The sequence below is a fragment of the Cetorhinus maximus genome, chromosome 13 (assembly GCF_964194155.1).
Source record: "Cetorhinus maximus chromosome 13, sCetMax3.hap1.1, whole genome shotgun sequence".
NCBI classification, from domain to species: Eukaryota; Metazoa; Chordata; class Chondrichthyes; order Lamniformes; family Cetorhinidae; genus Cetorhinus; species Cetorhinus maximus.
In genome coordinates this window covers 104,146,045-104,159,759 of record NC_135891.1, presented here as the reverse complement: position 1 = coordinate 104,159,759, position 13,715 = coordinate 104,146,045, and the positions used below count along the sequence as shown (strand labels likewise).

Below are 13,715 nucleotides of genomic sequence, written 5' to 3'. Positions count from 1 at the left end.
GATTAGTGAAAGTTTGTAATGCTTCCAGATGTAGTGTGTAAGGTGAGAGGGGAAAGAAGAAAGGGTGCGATATGTGACTTGAGTGTAAAGTGAACAGGATGATGAGAGGAGGCTCAAGTTGAGCAATTGAGAATAGATGAGAAAATGATGGCATGAGTGGCAACGATGTCGCATAAGTGTGTTAGGAGTGAAGATAAGATATAGTATAGTGTGTTGTGATCGGTGATGAGCAAATTGATGCACGACTGGGGATTGGTTTGAATGGCGGAGGAGGGTGGAAATGAACACTGAGCAAATGCAATGCAAGAGATTAATAATGGAAGAGCTAAACTTAACCTAACCTAGTGAGATCATTGAGCCTTTTTTAGCACTGGATGCACCTCTTCTGGGTGATGCTTGTGCTGGCCACTACTTTTAACACCTTCATCCTTGTTTTCTTGGTGAGAGTGTTGGGCTGCTTCTTCTTCCTGCGGAATAGGACATCTCCCCGGCCTTTACAGCTTACAGAAACACCTCTAGAGAAGCATTGGCAAATTTGGGTTCACCATCCCTTTCATGCCAATCATTCTGAAACTTTTACAGCTTCCATGTAGCAAATCCCCTGGTATTTGGATCCAATAAAGGCAATCTCTCTTTATGAGGTGCATTCAGGCTTGAAGTACTGAGGGGACTCTCACTGGAAATTGCATTGTGCAGCCAGTGCAATGGGCTAGCCAGTCTGCCAACCATAATATTACTTATGATTTCACGTTTCTGCATTGAGTTTGGCATGTGTTACAAATAATGCAAACTCCCGTATGTATTATATGTCCTTTGCAATGTTCTTTCCCATTGAAATCAACACAATTAATTAACGAGGGAGGTGTTTAATTGGCAGCCAATTCAATATTGCCCAGGGTAGCTTTTCCTGGTTTGATGTGCACCAACTGTCTGCAGGCAACATGCCCATGTACCCAATGTTATAGTATGTTCGGTATTTTATGCACTGCAATAAACATCACAAAAGTGAATTACAACAGTAACTAGTGATTTATTGGCTATAAAACCCTTTGAGACATCTGGTGGCTATGAAATGTGCTTTTTAAATGCAAGTCCTTTCTTTATTTAAATTACTTATTTTAAATTACTGGAATTTTTTTTACATTTTTAGAGCAAGGAACACTTTGAAGGAGCAAGAAAATACTGTCATCAGATTAGTTAGTGTTAGATATTGGCAAAATGACAAGAAGCAGTTTTTCAGTATTTAAAGATAGCAAGGAAAAATAATATGCTTTCAAATGTATACCCAAAACATATTTTTAATAATTATGTTTAATAATTTTTAATAATTTTAGGGAACTTTGTGCTTGTAATTGCCCATACCAATTTGTTTACGGTGTTGCGGTGGTTAAACTGGGCAGTTTACAGTAATTTGCAGATGACTGACGGTAATTTTGCTCACCAAATGAGCATCATTTCCTGTAAATACTCTCTTCCTCAAAGGAAGTTTTAAGCCAGACTGATGACTAACCTTCGGTCAGATATGCAAATAAGGGTGACAGGAAAAGGAAGGAGGAGCCTCACGGCATGCTTATTCTTTCTCCTGTCCCTTTATTTGTGAATATGAAGTTCACAGGCAGTACCTTTTAGCACTGTTGTGTGTCTAAATACTTCTTAGCACTGCTTGTAATGGATCTCGTGCCCAAAATGCATTTGTATAATAAAATAGAATCTGCTTGGAGGCTTTTCAACAAGGTAACATTAACATTTTTACCTACAATGTTTGTGGTTTACTGTTTTGGGTTTTGTTTTATTGAAACACCAGCTATACTGTTTATACAGCTTTTCCAAAAAGAGCATTTGTAAATGAAGCATTTTTTCTTTTTTAAAAAGCAAACCTATATTGTTAGAAGTGGTTATCGAGCCAATTTCTCGTTCCTGTTTTTTAATCCATTTTGAAACAATAGTAATTTTTCTGAAGCTCCAGTTGAAGAGAAATTGTATCTGCTGCCTAGAGCAAAATAAAATCTTAACTTTGCATGCTGAACTTAACTTACTCCTACAAAGTAATTTACAGTAGCGAAGAATTTCAAAGTCAACATGACCTATAGTTGTGATGTTGTACTTTATTAAATTCTTAAGATTTTAATATTGTCTGGAGAAACTCTCACCATGAAATTTTTTGGCATAACACAGAAACCTGGTTTAAAAGGATTTCCAATTTCTACACTGGAAAGAATTGACCTGGCTGAATTTGACAAATTAAGTACCGAGGTCTTTATTAATGGTCTCAGATAAAATTGGATTATCAGTAGTAACAGCTTAATTCTCATAATATATAGTTAATTTTTTATGTGTTCCAATGCGTTACTGATTAGGCTGGTTGCTTTAGGGGCAGTAAGAAGTGAAGGCTTCCTTTCCACTTGGGAGTATGTCAAATTGCGTGACTCTTGTTTGAGGCCAGTTATGTAGTAACTTCAGTAGAAGTCCTGCTATTGGTGAGAGGGTGGGGAGGAGGGCGCTTTCAGTTTGAAATTCTCAATGTGACACAGGTTACGTAGCTAACCTGGTTAAAAGTGGAACAGTTTACAGAACTTTATCCGATTTGCAATTCCCTAACAGGAATGTCTAGTGGCACTGAAATCATGAATTTAAAAGTCAGTTTGATGATCTGCCAAACCAAGTAAAATTAGGTATTCTTGCCCCCTTTGTTGTTGCTACAATGCTTCATGAACAGAATAAAATATTTAATTATTTGATTGCATTACTTAAAGGTCACAGACACAGTTGGTTTCCTGTGCTTTTTCAGCATATTTGGGTCAGCATCAATGGAATTTTTCTTAGAAGTACATTGTGATACATCCCTGTTTCCCCCATTCCATTTCACTCCCCAGTCTCCGGACATGAGAATCTGGTGGCCTGTAAAGCATCTGACCACATGTGGAAGCAAATTAAATCTCCACAAGGAAAATCCTGCCTCTGCTATATTTTGTGTCACTTGCCCAGTTTGTTCGCTGGGGCTGCTGGTTAAATTCTATATTCAGCATTCTAGGCCTTTGGAAGAATGGACTCTAAAGTGACGCAGAGCACAGAACCCAGGAGCGGCCTCCAAAATTTATTTTAACACAAGGCCGGTTTTGCAACTCACAGAGGTGCGCTGAAGCAAGCCTCCACCCCAAGTCTGGCTCAACTCTGCACTAGAGCTTGTCTGCCATTTCCTTCTCATCTTGGGCTAGAAGTTCAACCATGGTCATGGGATTTGTCTGTGTCAGGCAGAAGCCTTGCCTTACTAGCAGCAGCCTCATTTGGAAAATCCAGCCTAAAAATATAATTGCCAAGTTAGGATTTCATGATTGCTCTATGCAATGAACGTCAGCACCTAAAAATATTTTTCCATTCTAAACTTTAAAACAAAAACAATTAGTATTTGTGGCTTTAATTTGCAGGACTTCTTTGCACATATAAGTTAACAGATATGTTAAATGGCAATAATTATGTTTGGAGTATGCACATGTTAGTCTGATAACTCATTTGCAGTATCAGTCTCCTGCTGGGACATTAAGGCCACCAGGAGCATCTAGAATAGATTCACCAGGATGATAGTAAGAATAATAACAAAGGGAAACAAAATATTTTTTTCCATTGGACTAGCAAATGCTAAGAAGAAATTTATTAGAAGTTTTTAAAATTCTGAAGGGATTTTGATAGGATGAATAGGGTAAGACTGTTCCTTTGGTTGGGAGACAGTGGCAATAAGTCACTAATTTAAAATTGTAACTAAGAAATTGAGAAGAGGAATATCTTTCCACAGTGTATGACCTTAAAATGCTTTGCTACTGGGATTTAAAGCAAAGGAAGACATGGAGTGTGGTGATGCAGCAGTGGGGTTAGCTTTGCATTGCCCTAGCAAAGAGCTATAGGCAGAGACAAATGGGCCAAATGGAATTTTTCAATGTTTTAAACTTATTGTCCTATTTTGTTGCCTTCAAGTTTGAAGTGGAGGAACAACACTTGTGTCTTGAGCTGATTTGTTGGCCATTGTAAATACCAGTAATGGCAAAAGAAGCAGTTGCTGTCTGTGGTGTACATAAATGATTTGGACTTAAATGTAGGGGGCATGATCAAGAAGTTTGTGGATGCCACGAAAATTGGGAGGGTGGTAAATAGTGAGGAGGATAGCTGTAAACTGCAGGAGGATATCAGTGGACTGGTCAGGTAGGCAGAGCAGTGGCAAATGGAATTCAACCTGGAAAAGTGTGAGATAATGCACTTGGGGAGGGTTAACAAGGCAAGGGATTACACCTTGAATGGTAGGACACTGGAAAGTACTGAAGACCAGAGGGACCTTGGTGTGCATATCCACAGATCCCTGAAGGTAGCAGGGCAGCTAGATAAGGTGGTTAAGAAGGCATATGGGATACTTGCCTTTATTAGCTGAGGCACAGAATACAAAAGCAAAAAGGTTATGCTGGAACTGTACAAAACGTTGTTTAGGCCAGAACTGGAGTTCTGCGTGCAGTTCTGGCCACCACATTATAGGAAGAATGTGATTGCACTGGAGCGGGTGCAGAGGAGGTTTACCAGGATGCTGCCTGGGCTGGAGGGTCTGAGCTAGGAGGAAAGATTGGATAGGCTGGGGCTGTGTTTCTTGGAGCAGTGAAGGTTAAGAGGGGACCTGATAGAGGTGTATTAGATTATGAGGGTGGTTAGGAAGGCACTTTTTCCATTAGTAGAGGTGTCAATAACCAGGGGGCATAGATTTAAGGTAAGAGGTAGAAGGCCAAGAGGGGATTGAGGCGAAATTTTTTCACCCAGAGGGTGGTTGAGTCAGAAACTCTTGTAACATTTAAGACCTATTCAGGTATTCACTTGAGTTGCCAAAGCCTCCAGGGCTATGGGCCAAGCGCTGGAAAATGGGATTAGTGTAGTCAGATCTTTGTTGACCAGCATGGACATGATGGGCCGAATGGCCTCTTTCTGTGCTGTAAACGTCTATGAGTGAGGAAAGCACTTATAGCACCACTCACCTGCTCAGAATATTCCCAGTGATTGGGGAAGTTGTTGGAATCAATAAAACATACTTAAAAATCTTTTTCAAAACAGTTGACTGTTGTGTCAAATGACAAATGTATTTTTGTTTCAATAGCTTCCTCAATTGCAAGGACTTATGTGGGAAAAAGTGAGTTACTTGTTTTGGTCACAGCTATGTCTTTTTCATTCCTCTTTGTCCCTCCCTGGTTTTAAAACCATACTGAGTTCTGAACAGGTTGGTTTTAACAACAGGAGGAAGAAATCCATATGTACAGAACCATTTTTTTTCAAACACACTAAATGTTCTATAAACCATGACTTGGCAAATAGTGTAAGAGGTGTAAGTAGTATCCAGTGCCTGTGATGTGTTCATTTTTCATAAATTTAACAAGATGTGTGCTTTTAAATTCAAGTAGGACTTATATTTGTAGAATTACGGTGCATGATACAGGCACATCTATTTAAAAAGAGATTGTGCAATACACTTGCCCTGCCTACGTATTGGGAAATATTTACTGGCAATCATATGCATTCACGTGTTTGCAAGATAAGAGTTCAAATTTGTTAGTTTTACTTTTACGCGTATATCCTGTGCTATTACTTTAGGAATAATCGTTACTTTTTCAAAGCATTTGAAGTGCCGTTAGCTCTTATCATTTTTTCTAATTTTTTTCTATTTTAAATGGAACAGATTTTTTTTTAAAAGTCCTGCTCTTTCTAATGAATAGAGAAGGGTGACCATTTGAAAAGTATAGAACTCATGAGAAGCATTAACTTTTCACATTCTTTCAGATTATTTTCTCCTGGTTCTCCCCTACTAGTAGCCCCCCCCTCCCCAAAGCAAGACACTGTTGTGTCCTTGACCACGAGGGAAGTATTTGTAGTATTCATCATCAGAGCCACACTGTAGTCTGCAATTTAGCTTAATATGATCTCCTGGGAGCTTGTTTTCAATATGAATATGTGTAATTTTGTGCAGTAAACTGAAAATGCTTCTGATTTTACATTCTATCATCCAGCCACACAGGATAAATGACGAGAACAAGTGCATTATTTAATCATCTTTCCATATGTGGAAAGTGCTGACGGAGAACGAGTTCCAGAAATACTGTATACCGTAGTTTCATAGTGTATTTATAATTAGAAATTTAAATGTGTGATATTGGGTAGATATATCCGTTTGCTTTGGCTGCCAATCATCCTGTGCAATCTGTCTAATTTAAACTGGATTTAAAACCAACAGTGCAATGAGTAAACAATGTTTTGTGTGGCTTATATTTTTGGTTTCCAGCCAAAAGATTCCCGAACCGCTGGGGCAGAATTTTCCCATTGGCATGCGGGGGTAGGCCCTGCACTGAGTTCGGAGGGGCGCCCGCCATTAATTGACGGGCCAGTTAAGGCCCTTGCAGCAATTGAATATGATTTCTATTATATGACTTTTCGCAGCCCATGCGATCTTCAGGACAACGGGCTGGTGGGTAGGAGACATTTGTATAATCCTCATCCACAGGTGGGATAAGAGGGGTGAGTGGGGTTGCGAACATGATCTTTCAGGTATTTAAGTGTGAAAGTTACTTATACTTGCCTGTGTGAGCAGGAATACTTCAAAACTCATGCCAGCTGCTTGGGGAGGAGTAGAAGTCTTGGTCAGAACTCTACAGTAAAAATCATTTTTGGGGCCTGCAGCTTTCAGGAAGCCTTCTCTTAGCCTGGGAATGGGAGTTACGCTCTCCACTGGAGGCACCTCCTCTGAGGGGGAAGGGAGGGCCAGAAGGGAAGGAGGTCAGGAGTCCACATTCAGCCTCCAGGGGAGCCACCTTTGGGAGGAGAGGCGCAGGAACAAGGGGTGCAGGGCCAACAGGAAGTCCAAAGCGGAAGGGGCCACAGAAGACGCCACTATCCTGCTGCCAGGGTTTACAGGTAGCGAAGCAGCTACCTCAGTATGCCTGAGGTGCAGTGCCGAAGGAGGCTCCGACTCTCAAGAGAGGCAGTCACCTCCATTTGTCGGATGATAGGCCCTGAGATCTCAGCAAACTGTGTGGGTGGGCACCCCATGCCACTGGCTTTAAAGGTCATAGCTGTCCTCAATTCCTATGTCTCCGGCTCTTTCCAGAGGTCGGTGGGTGATCTCTGAGGAGTCTCCCAATACCCCTCAGATCGTGTGTCGCTGATAGTGGTTGCATGCTGCGCCCTCCACAGCCTGGTGCTGGAAAGGGGTGACACAGTGGATGAGGAAGACATAGACGCAGTTGCTCTGGATGCACACAATAAGTCAAGCAATGAGTCCAAGGATGAGCACGCACAGGAGAACGCTGAGGGGGTAGACGCTGACCCGAGCTTACACCAGGGAGGCAGGGACACCCGGGAGGCTTTAATCCAACGAACCTTCAGCTAGCCCCACCACAGATGGACCTTCAACACACGCCAGGGCTGCAGGCTCCATACTCGATACCTGAGTGCTAAATCTGCCTGGATACTAACATTAACAAAGGCCCTTGTCAATGAAGCTCAATGTCAAACAACTCACTCATAACATCGTGTGTTTCGGTCCACTTGCAGAAGTAAGGAATCACCCTGAGGCATGGCAACATGTCAAAATTTATTGAGGGAACAAATGTAACTTCATAAACCAAAAAAAGAAAGGTGTTGGACATCACACCAAATCTTCAATAAACTACTATAGGCCAACATAAAAGCACCAGTGAGAAACCTGTGGTGTGCCTAATGTGCCTTAAATTTACCCTTACGGGTGATATGTCTCGGTGCTGCCCCCTCGCTGGCACCGGCATCTGAGACATCCTGCTCACTGTGCTGTCCTGTTGGCCTCGATGACCTTGGTGGACATCCTCTGGCCCGTGGAGCCTTTGATGCTCCCTCCTGGCTTCTCCCCAGTTGCCACAGCCTCATCGGATGCCATGGTCACTGGCAGAGGGGCGGAGTAGCTGCTGCCCTCATCTGGAGCGCCCTGGGAGGAGCCTGCAGAGACGACAGGCAGCTGCTGCGCCGACGTGAGGTTGCTTCAGACCTCCCTGCTCACCATAGATGGATGGGCACCGAGCTGGGAAGGTTGGTGCCCAAACCATCTCCCACACTGGCTGAGGCCAATGCCGCTGTAGGGGCTTGCAAGTCCGAGCGCAACCCCAGGAGGCCCTGATTGGTCTCCTGGAGGAGCCTCTCCCCGAAAGTCACCACTCTTTCCATGGAGGAAGCTTGGCACTCAGTCGTGAGGCTCATTGCATTGGTAATGCTCCATGTGGACTCTTCAAGCACAGGCACCATGCCATGCATAGCCTCATGTATCTCCGCCAGATCGTCCCCTATACCCTGCTGCACTTCCAGCGTTTGCTGCCTCACGGACAACTCCAGAGGCACATCACCAGCCACCGACCGAGCATGAGCTTGGTTCTCACCAGTTCTCCGACTGCTGGCGACCTGGGCACTCTCTGTCTCTGCCTGTGCCTCAAGCGAGTGTGAAGTGCCGTCACCGCTGTGCCCTGGGACACTGGCCCAAGAGCTAATTCCCACCAAGGTGTTAGTATCTGCGCTGGTGCCTGCCTGACAGAGATGATGTGACGCTGGTGAATGGATTTCCTCCGGGGCCTCGGGTGAGAGGTGGGCTCTCTGCCTTCTCCCCCCGGCCCTGCTCCGGTGATGCTGAAAGGAAGAAAAAGGACATTTGATTAGTTACAGTGCAGACAATGTCAATGTGCATGCCACTCCCCCAGATCATTATGCGCTCATCCTTCCATAATCAATGGTCAACCCATGTTGCTAACTTCAATCACTCAGCAGTGCCATTGATTCTGGGACACACATGGTGACCTGAGTGCACATGGTGACCCGAGTGCTCGCCAAACATACCTCCCTGTGGCACCCCAGCCTCACCGCCACCGGTGGACCTGGGGGCATGGCGCCTCTCCAGATCCATGGCCTGCTGCTCGTAAGGCATTAGGATCGGCAACTGAGCATGGCCTCAGCGAATCCCCATCCATTCTGCAGAATTGTGTACAGTCTTCTCCTGAAAAGGAGAGAAGAGCATTGATTAGTTCAGCCTGCACCTGAATTCCCATCACATTCCTGCCAACCTAGCCAGAGTGGGACATTGCAGGACTCCAGTTCTTCATCACCCCACAGCTACCGCACGCTCACCCAAAGAAGCCAGGGCTGACGCCCCCCCCAACTTGCCCAAATGCTGCCTCCTTCACATGTGGCACCACAAGGTGTCACTTTGCTAAGTGAGGAGGCACAAGCACGTGGAGCGCAAAGACCAGCAGATGGTTTGGTGCCCCGCCAACTGGAAGCTCCCCTCCCATCATGTTAGCACCATGACTTTGACATGCTTCCCAGTTCCAGCACTATGCCTAGGTGCAGATCCTTGACTTTCAACCTCATTTTATACCCTGGGTGTCAGTGTCACACATGCTGCAGATGCCAAATGCCTCCTAGCTCAACCCTCTCAGGGTGAACTAGGTTTGGGCAATACCAGCTGGCACATCCAGCGAGGGATACATGCCATGAAGGATTCAATGCTGTTACTGTACTCAAGAGTTGCCGGGGTGGGGATGGGTGCTGGGGAGAATGGATGACGGCTGCATAAAGTGACTTGAGGCAACATGGTACCCACCCTTCCCAAGTGTAGGAGGTCGTTGAATCTTTTGCGGCACTGGACCCATGTGCTCCGCACCACATCATGGGAGCTAACACTCTCGGCCACCTCCTCCCAGGCACGTTTGGTCAGGTGGAGAGGCCTCCGTCTACCGTTCCTCGGGAGAAGGACCTCCCGCCATGCTGCCACCTCCTCCAGGAAGGCAGCAAGGCACTCATCGAAGAAACGAGGGGCACACTGCCCCGCTGGCCTACCCTCCGGCCTGGTCTGCCCTGATGGCCTACCCTCTGGCCTGGCCTACCCAGATGGCCTACCCCCTGGCCTGGCCTACCCGGATGGCCCACCCTGCCCCGCTGGCCTACCGTCCTGCCTGCCCTGCCCCGATGGCCTACCCTCTGGCCTGGCCTGCCCCGATGGCCTACCCTCTGGCCTGGCCTGCCCCGATGGCCTACCCTCTGGCCTGGCCTGCCCCGATGGCCTACCCTCTGGCCTGGCCTGCCCCGATGGCCTACCCTCTGGCCTGGCCTGCCCCGATGGCCTACCCTCTGGCCTGGCCTGCCCCGATGGCCTACCCTCTGGCCTGGCCTGTCCCGATGGCCTACCCTCTGGCCTGGCCTGCCCCGATGGCCTACCCTCTGGCCTGGCCTGCCCCGATGGCCTACCCTCTGGCCTGGCCTGCCCCGATGGCCTACCCTCCGGCCTGGCCTGCCCCGATGGCCTACCCTCCGGCCTGGCCTGCCCCGATGGCCTACCCTCTGGACTTGAGTGATGCACATTGCCCCTCTGATGTGCTCTTCTCCCGGCCATTCTGAGCAGCCTTGCAAAGGCTGGGCGGGCTTTAATTGGCCCGCCCGTGGGCGGCGATCGGGTCCACTCCCGCATGGCTTGCACAGCCTGTCCGACATGGGGAAAATTCTCCCCCTGGAGAAGACCTGTGCAGCTCAAATATGAAAAGCATTTTTCTGACCAGTCTAAGTAGATTAACCTTAACCAGAAAAGTCAGAATCTTGACAGTGCCGAGTGGTGGTCTGCTTTTGGTTTCAACTACAGAGTAGGAAAGAACACCTCCCTGAGGTGTTAGAACGTTCTGAGAACACAACATGTTTAAGGTGTTGTGCTAGATGCACTGATACAACTTATTCCTGGATGATAAACAAAGTCCTGCTTGACACCTAATTCTCTACCCCAGAGGGTTGTAGGTGCACCATCGTTGAGTACTCTTAAGGCTGGGATAGACAGATTTTTTGGCCTCTCGGGGAATTAAGTGATATGAAGAGTGGGCGGGAAAATGGCGTTGAAGTCAAGATCAGCCATGATTGTATTGAATGGCCGAGCAGGCTCAGCGAGTTATGCCGTCTACTCTTGCTCCTATTTCTTGTATTCTTGAGTTGGCATATCAGTTTTTATTTCAGTAACTCCTTACCTGGTTCCTTCTGAAATCATTCTGTCCAGCTCCTTTTAATGTTCCACTGTCTGTTCCTTCCAAGGGCTTGTGTCACTTCAGGACTTGTCCAGCTCCACCTTCTTCTTGCAGTATTCCCTGGCCCCTCTATATGGCAACTCCAATGCTATAGGAAGTGGAGGGAAAATAGATCTGCCAAATGCAACAAAGAAAGAAGGGGATAAGAGAATTTGAAAAGTCAGACAAAAAAATGAGGAAAGAGTCAGAACACAAATGCATGAAAAAGGCATGAAACAAAGAGGGAGAAGAAACTAAGTATCTTTGAAATGTAGGGAAATAAAGCAACCAATTTGTGCATGGCAGGATCCCACAAACAGCAGTAACACAATGGGAATTAAACAGATTCAGTGACGTTTATTGAGGGATAAATGTTGGTCAGCCTACCGGGGGATGTCCTCCTCTTCAAATTGTGCCAAGGGACCTTTTATGTCTGATTGAGGGGCAGTCGGGACATCAGTTTGGCGAGATAAACAGAAACTAGAAGAGCAGGAAAAACAAGTGAAAGTGAAGGAGAGAAAGAAATCACAAAGAGGAAATAAAAGTTGGAAGAGAAAGAGAGTGAGAGAAGCAGATCTGAAGGAGCAGAACACTGTTGTGTTGTTACAATAATATAAAGACACCAATTGCTCATAAGAGACTGTGCAAACACGCTGTGGGTTCATTTATTTAGACTAGGCACATGAGAAGATATATATGGATAGAAAGCTTGAAGACATCGGCAGCAGAGCTGTGCTCTGCTCAGAAGCAAAAGTGAAACTAAGACTGGATCGCATGACACACTTCCCTTAGTGATGTCATGCTGATATCCCTTAAAGGCATAATACAAGATCCCCCTTTCTTTTTAAAGATACTTTCCCCCTTCCAAAGATGTATCACTATTTGCAATACATGTTCATGTTTAGTTACCATTACATGAGTGTATGTAACTGATGAATCTGAGTCTCTAAAGTGTAGGGATAATCTGCTGATATGCCCAAATCTTGTAATGGTAACTCTGACTGGAGGTTTCTTTAATTACTCAGTGACCTGTGGGATTGTCATTCTCGGATGTTATTCCTGGTTGCATTTTGAATCTTGTCCTAGATGCAGTAGGACTGTACGGTGAGTGAGGAGCTGGAGTGGATTTAATTTGTCCTCGGTTACTCCTCACTGTTGCATCTTTGTGTGTAATGACTTCATAAAACCTTTGTTTTGAACAAATCTTTGTCACTTCAGCTGATTGCCACATACCTTCTGTGTGATCCTAGATTCAAACTTGTTCCAACTGTAAACTTAGCCATCCTATACCTGTGTTTTTATTGTGTAGGTTGGTCATCTTCTCTTGTAGTTTTAAAAGTTGCTTTCTCCTTTTTGAGAGTAGAATGGGTAAGAGTAGGTAAATTGGTATGCACCAGTCTACCAGACATGAGCTCTGCTGGTGATGGAGTAGTTGCACTTAAAGATGTGGCTCTAAGATGTAACATTGCAATGTGTAGATCTTGTTTACATTTGAGAATTAGGGATTTCACCATGTGAATCATCATATAGCTAGACTGTTAGATCCAGGGTAATGAGGAGCAGAAGTAGTGTGATCGATATTCCACTTCTCCAACATACTCTGAAATTGCTTACCAATAAATTGCATACTGTTATCCTTAATGATCTCTCTGGCACACCAAATAAACTGAAATTGGCACTTAGAATGTGCGTGACAATTGTGCTTGATGTATTGTGCAATTGTCAAATAATGGGGTACTTGGTAAAGTAGTCAATGATGGCGAAGTCAGTGCCATGGATATGAAATGGATGCGATTTTGGACCATGGATGAATAGGACCTTCATGTGGAATCAGTGGTTCTTTGTGATACTTGGCATATGCCCTTGACATGCCTCGCACTTCTTGACAACGACTTCAATGTCACTTTTCATACCCATTCAATAGACTGTCTCTCTGCCTGATCTGTACCCATGTGTCAGTGATGAAGTTGTTGAAGAACATCAAGTCGCAAAGATTCTGGTATGATGACCTGCCTGCCTTTGAAAATGATTCCATGGGAGATGCCTAGCTCGTCCTGATAAGACCAAAATAGTCTCAAGTGTTTGTGGACATGCTGACTTGAATCAGGCCAGCCACACGGTTTTTGTAATGTGGAATCTTTCGCCATTTCTTCTTGTAACTGCTGGCATTTGCGTAGTACAAAATGTACTCGATCAGTTGACGCACTTGCATTCTCCTGCACGCATAACGTTGCAGCTCCCTTGAAACAGCGAATTTTGTCAACATTCCAGGTATTTCGATGTCAGGTTATAAACTGAGGCAATAGGAGTAGTTTCTGAAATTGATCTGCCTTGTGATGTCTAACTAATTCAATGGATAGTTACTAGTGTGAGGTCATGGCATGTCGATGGATCTACAATTTCTGGGCCTTTGGTTTCTCATGATGTAGAACAGCTGTGATGCCCAGGAGAATTGATTGCACTTGCACTCCAGGACTATGCACCCTGCACATGGAATTAGTGAACCATTGTACACTGAAAGTTGCGCCTTTTAGAACTTGCAGAAGTCACATGTCGGTCCTTGCCCCTGTGTCAATCTTGGCCAATAGCAGCTAGTTGCCAATTTTCTTATGACAGATAATTTGGATTTTGGCAAACACC

General features: G+C 45.1%; 1 protein-coding gene across 4 annotated transcripts in view; it reads left to right on the top strand.

Annotated features, from left to right (window-relative positions):
* Window positions 1–13,715, top strand: part of sbno2b (strawberry notch homolog 2b) — a 152,623-nt gene that overhangs the window by 59,322 nt on the left and 79,586 nt on the right. Inside the window, exon 1 of one of the 4 annotated variants that reach the window (XM_078555942.1) lies at window positions 1,587–1,734. The exons of the other annotated variants lie outside the window; for them this stretch is intronic. Coding sequence (XP_078412068.1) covers window positions 1,669–1,734 — 66 coding nt within the window. The 5' untranslated portion in view covers window positions 1,587–1,668. Of the gene's footprint in view, window positions 1–1,586; window positions 1,735–13,715 lie in introns of those variants that run through there. 4 annotated transcript variants of the gene reach the window in all.